Source organism: Oncorhynchus keta, chromosome 25, assembly GCF_023373465.1.
Source record: "Oncorhynchus keta strain PuntledgeMale-10-30-2019 chromosome 25, Oket_V2, whole genome shotgun sequence".
NCBI classification, from domain to species: Eukaryota; Metazoa; Chordata; class Actinopteri; order Salmoniformes; family Salmonidae; genus Oncorhynchus; species Oncorhynchus keta.
In genome coordinates, this window is record NC_068445.1 from 38,451,524 (window position 1) to 38,457,523 (window position 6,000).

Consider the following 6,000-nt stretch of genomic DNA (forward strand, 5'->3'; position numbering starts at 1 on the left):
GAGAGAAGAGAGACCAGAGAGAACAGAGAGAAGAGATTCCAGAGAGAACAAAGAACAGAGAGACCAGAGAGAACAGAGAGTAGAGAGACCAGAGAGAAGAGGGAACAGAGAGAAGAGGGAACAGAGAGAAGAGAGAGAAGAGAGACCAGAGAGAACAGAGAACAGAGAGAAAGAGAACAGAGAGAAAGAGAACAGAGAGAAGAGAGACCAGAGATAACAGAGAGGAGACTAGAGAAAACAGAGAGAAGAGAGACCAGAGATAACAGAGAGAAGAGAGACCAGAGAGAACAGAGAGAAGAGATTTCAGAGAGAACAGAGAACAGAGAGAAGAGAGACCAGAGAGAACAGAGAGTAGAGAGACCAGAGAGAAGAGGGAACAGAGAGAAGGGGGAACAGAGAGAAGAGAGAGGAGAGAGACCAGAGAGAAGAGAGAACAGACAGAAGAGAGACCAGAGAGAACAGAGAGAAGAGAGAGAAAGAGAACAGAGAGAAGAGAGACCAGAGAGAACAGAGAGAAAGAGAACAGAGAGAAAGAGAACAGAGAGAAGAGACCAGCGAGAATAGAGACCAGAGAGAAAGAGAAAAGAGAAGAGAGACCAGAGAGAAAGAGAACAGAGAAGAGAGACCAGAGAGAAAGAGAACAGAGAGAAGAGAGACCAGAGAGTAGAGAGACCAGAGACAACAGAGAGAAAGAGACCAGAGAGAAGAGAGACCAAAGAAAGCAGAGAGAACAGAGATAAAAGATAACAGAGACCAGAGAGAACAGAGAGAAAGAGAATAGAGAAAGAGAGACCAGGAGAGAACAGAGAGAAAGAGAACAGAGAGAAAGAGAACAGAGAGAAGAGAGAGAAGAGAGACCAGAGAGAAGAGAGAACAAAGAGAAGAGAGACCAGAGAGAACAGAGAGAGGAGAGAACAGAGATTAGAGAGACCAGAGAGAAGAGGGAACAGAGGGAAGAGGGAACAGAGAGAAGAGAGAACAGAGAGAAGAGAGAACAGAGAGAAGAGAGACCAGAGAGAAGAGAGAACAGAGAGAAAGAGAACAGAGAGAAGAGAGAAGAGAACCAGAGAGAAGAGATTCCAGAGAGAACAGAGAACAGAGAGACCAGAGACCAGAGAGAACAGGGAGTAGAGAGACCAGAGAGAAGAGGGAACAGAGAGAAGAGGGAACAGAGAGAAGAGAGAGAAGAGAGACCAGAGAGAAGAGAAAACAGAGAGAAGAGAGAACAGAGAGAAGAGAGACCAGAGAGAAGAGAGACCAGAGAGAACAGAGAGAAGAGAGAACAGAGAGAAAGAGAACAGAGAGAAGAGAGACCAGAGAGAAGAGATTCCAGAGAGAACAGAGAACAGAGAGACCAGAGACCAGAGAGAACAGAGAGTAGAGAGACCAGAGAGAAGAGGGAACAGAGAGAAGAGGGAACAGAGAGAAGAGAGAGAAGAGAGAACAGAGAGAAGAGAGACCAGAGAGAAGAGAGACCAGAGAGAAGAGAGACCAGAGAGAACAGAGAGAAGAGAGACCAGAGAGACAGAGAGAAGAGAGACCAGCGAGAATAGAGACCAGAGAGAAAGAGAACAGAGAAGAGAGAGAGAGAGAAACCAGAGAATAGAGACCAGAGAGAACAGAGAATAGAGACCAGAGACAACAGAGAGAAAGAGACCAGAGAGAAGAGAGACCAGAGAGACCAAAGAAACAGAGAGAACAGAGATAAAAGATAACAGAGACCAGAGAGAACAGAGAGAAAGAGAATAGAGAGGAGACCACAGAGAACAGAGAGAAAGAGAACAGAGAGACCAGAGAGAAGAGAGACCAGAGAGAAGAGAGACCAGAGAGAAGAGAGAACAGAGAGAACAGAGAGAAGAGAGAGCAGAGAGAAGAGAGAACAGAGAGAAGAGAACAGAGAGAAGAGAGAACATAGAGAACAGAGAGAACAGAGAGAACAGAGAGAAAGAGAACAGAGAGAAGAGAGACCAGAGATTACAGAGAGAAGAGAGACCAGAGACAACAGAGAGACCAGAGACAACAGAGAGACCAGAGACAACAGAGAGAAAGAGACCAGAGAAGAGAGAGACCAAAGAAAGCAGAGAGAACAGAGATAAAAGATAACAGAGACCAGAGAGAACAGAGAGAAAGAGAATAGAGAAAGAGAGACCAGAGAGAACAGAGAGAAAGAGAACAGAGAGAAAGAGAACAGAGAGAAGAGAGAGAAGAGAGACCAGAGAGAAGAGAGAACAAAGAGAAGAGAGACCAGAGAGAACAGAGAGAAAGAGACCAGAAAAACAGAGAGAAGAGAGAACAGAGAGAACAGAGAACAGAGAACAGAGAGAGAAGAGAACAGAGAGAAGAGAGAACAGAGAAGAGAGACCAGAGAGAAGAGAGAACAGAGAGAAGAGAACAGAGAGAAGAGAGAACATAGAGAACAGAGAGAAGAGAGACCAGAGAGAAAGAGAACAGAGAGAAGAGAGACCAGAGATTACAGAGAGAAGAGAGACCAGAGACAACAGAGAGACCAGAGACAACAGAGAGACCAGAGACAACAGAGAGAAAGAGACCAGAGAGAAGAGAGACCAGAGAGAAGAGAGACCAAAGAAAACAGAGAGAACAGAGATCAAAGATAACACCAGAGACCAGAGAGAACAGAGAGAACAGAGAGAAAGAGAACAGAGAGAAGAGAGACCAGAGAGAACAGAGAGAAAAAGAACACAAAGAAAGAGAACAGAGAGAAGAGAGACCAGAGACTAGAGAGAAGAGGGAGAAGAGAGACCAGAGAGAAGAGAGAACAGAGAGAAGAGAGACCAGAGAGAACAGAGAGAAGAGACCAGAGAGAACAGAGAGAAGAGAGAACAGAGAGAAGAGAGACCAGCGAGAAGAGAGAGAAGAGACACCAGAGAGAAGAGAGACCAGAGACTAGAGAGAAGAGAGAGAAGAGAGACCAGAGAGAACAGAGAGAAGAGAGACCAGAGAGAAGAGAGAACAGAGAGAAGAGAGAGAAGAAAGACCAGAGAGACCAGAGAGAAGAGAGACCAGAGAGAAGAGAGAACAGAGAGAACAGAGAGAAGAGAGAGAAGAGAGAAGAGAGAACAGAGAGAAGAGAACAGAGAGAAGAGAGAACATAGAGAACAGAGAGAAGAGAGACCAGAGAGAAAGAGAACAGAGAGAAGAGAGACCAGAGATTACAGAGAGAAGAGAGACCAGAGACAACAGAGAGACCAGAGACAACAGAGAGAAAGAGACCAGAGAGAAGAGAGACCAAAGAAAACAGAGAGAACAGAGATCAAAGATAACAGAGAGAAGAGAGACCAGAGAGAAGGGAGAGAGAACAGAGAGAAAGAGAACAGAGAGAAGAGAGACCAGAGAGAACAGAGAGAAAGAGAGAACACAGAGAAAGAGAACAGAGAGAAGAGAGACCAGACTAGAGAGAAGAGGGAGAAGAGAGACCAGAGAGAAGAGAGACCAGAGACTAGAGAGAAGAGAGAGAAGAGAGACCAGAGAGAACAGAGAGAAGAGAGTCCAGAGAGAAGAGAGAACAGAGAGAAAAGAGAGAAGACCAGCGAGACCAGAGAGAAGAGAGAACAGAGAGAACAGAGAGAAGAGAGACCAGAGAGAAGAGAGAACAGAGAGAAGAGAGAACAGAGAGACCAGAGAGAAAAGAGACCAGAGAAAAGAGAGACCAGAGAGAACAGAGAGAAGAGAGAACAGAAAGAAGAGAGACCAGAGAGAGAAATAGGACAAAGACAAGGTTTAGTTGGGTCAGCCATGCTCCACTGTGCTGTTCTGCGCTGTGAAGGAACTGAGAGATGGAGAGCAGTAAAAGGAGGAGGCAGGTGACGGGAACCGCAGCCGCACAATCAGAGTGGAGAGAGGGAGGCCAGGTGGCCAATGAGGTGTGGCGATGGAATAGCGCTGGGTCAATGAGCGATGGAGGTGGCATGCTCGGCGCATCAGTGCTAGGTGGAGGGAGGGAGAGAGGGAGAGATGGAGGAGAGAGGAAGGAAGGATAGGGAGGAGAGGTAGAGGTGAGAAAGAGGGAGGGGGGAGGGGGGTGCCGCCCCAGGTGTGCCAGTCTACCTTGTTCCACCAGCCCACCGGTGGTGCCTGCTGCTGCTGCTGCTGCTGCTGCTGCTGCACTGACACTGATTGGAGCGGTGGCGGAACGAGCGCCCACTGTTAGTGTCCCACATACCCACAGTAACCAGAGAAAGAGAGGGGGGGGTTGGAATAGTAGAGGGAAGGGCAGAGGAGAGATGGAGGTTGGGGAGATAGAGAGAAGGAGGAAGAGGAGAGATGGAGGTTGGGGAGATAGAGGGAAGGAGGAAGAGGAGAGATGGAGGTTTGGGAGATAGAGAGAAGGAGGAAGAGGAGAGATGGAGGTTGGGGAGATAGAGGGAAGGAGGAAGAGGAGAGATGGAGGTTGGGGAGATAGAGAGAAGGAGGAAGAGGAGAGATGGAGGTTGGGGAGATAGAGGGAAGGAGGAAGAGGAGAGATGGGAGGTTGGGGAGATAGAGAGAAGGAGGAAGAGGAGAGATGGAGGTTGGGGAGATAGAGGGAAGGAGGAAGAGGAGAGATGGAGGTTGGGGAGATAGAGGGAAGGAGGAAGAGGAGAGATGGAGGTTGGGGAGATAGAGAGAAGGAGGAAGAGGAGAGATGGAGGTTGGGGAGATAGAGAGAAGGAGGAAGAGGAGAGATGGGAGGTTGGGGAGATAGAGGGAAGGAGGAAGAGGAGAGATGGAGGTTGGGGAGATAGAGGGAAGGAGGAAGAGGAGAGATGGAGGTTGGGGAGATAGAGGGAAGGAGGAAGAGGAGAGATGGGAGGGAAGGGGAGATAGAGAGAAGGAGGAAGAGGAAGGGAGATGGAGGTTGGGGAGATGGAGGAAGAGGAGAGATGGGAGAAGAGAGAAGGAGGAAGATGGGAGGTTGGGGAGATAGAGAGAAGGAGGAAGAGGGAGATGGAGGTTGGGGAGATAGAGGGAAGGAGGAAGAGGAGAGATGGAGGTTGGGGAGATAGAGAGAAGGAGGAAGAGGAGAGATGGAGGTTGGGGAGATAGAGAGAAGGAGGAGGAGGAGAGATGGAGGTTGGGGAGATAGAGGGAAGGAGGAGGAGGAGAGATGGAGGTTGGGGAGATAGAGGGAAGGAGGAAGAGGAGAGATGGAGGTTGGGGAGATAGAGGGAAGGATGAAGAGGAGAGATGGAGGTTGGGGAGATAGAGAGAAGGAGGAAGAGGAGAGATGGAGGTTGGGGAGATAGAGGGAAGGAGGAAGAGGAGAGATGGAGGTTGGGGAGATAGAGAGAAGGAGGAGGAGGAGAGACGGAGGAAGAGGAGAGAAGGAGGAAGAGAAGGAAACAGATATGGCTCATTAGTCCAAAAGAGACAATTAATAACACACAGAGAAACACACAGAGAAACACAATCCAACACAATATCACAAAGAACATTACACATTCTACAAATGTAGGTTCTGTTCTTCCACACACATCCTCATTGACCCAATACCCAACTGGAACCGTTCATGAGGGTTAGAAGGAGATGTCTTCCCCGAGGCATATCTGTTAACTTCTCTTCCTTTATTTTCTGCCCTCTACCTCCTTCTCTCTATCCCCCAACCTCTGTCTCTCCTCTCCCTCCTTCTCTCTATCCCCCAACCTCCTTCTCTCCTCTACCTCCTTCTCTCTATCCCCCAACCTCTGTCTCTCCTCTCCCTCCTTCTCTCTATCCCCCAACCTCCTTCTCTCCTCTACCTCCTTCTCTCTATCCCCCAACCTCTGTCTCTCCTCTCCCTCCTTCTCTCTATCCCCCAACCTCCTTCTCTCCTCTACCTCCTTCTCTCTATCCCCCAACCTCTGTCTCTCCTCTCCCTCCTTCTCTCTATCCCCCAACCTCCTTCTCTCTATCCCCCAACCTCCTTCTCTCCTCTACCTCCTTCCCTCTATCTCCCCTATATCTCCTCTACCTCCTTCTCTCTATCCCCCAACCTCCTTCTCTCCTCTACCTCCTTCCCTCTAT

General features: G+C 48.7%; 1 protein-coding gene across 25 annotated transcripts in view; it reads right to left on the reverse strand.

Annotated features, from left to right (window-relative positions):
• Positions 1-6,000, reverse strand: part of LOC118380890 (calcium/calmodulin-dependent protein kinase type II subunit beta-like) — a 181,478-nt gene that overhangs the window by 71,219 nt on the left and 104,259 nt on the right. For 16 of the 25 annotated variants that reach the window (XM_052479240.1, XM_052479241.1, XM_052479238.1 and 13 more), the window contains one exon: positions 4,066-4,161. The exons of the other annotated variants lie outside the window; for them this stretch is intronic. In XM_052479240.1, coding sequence (XP_052335200.1) covers positions 4,066-4,161 — 96 coding nt within the window. The remainder of the gene's footprint in view (positions 1-4,065; positions 4,162-6,000) is intronic. 25 annotated transcript variants of the gene reach the window in all.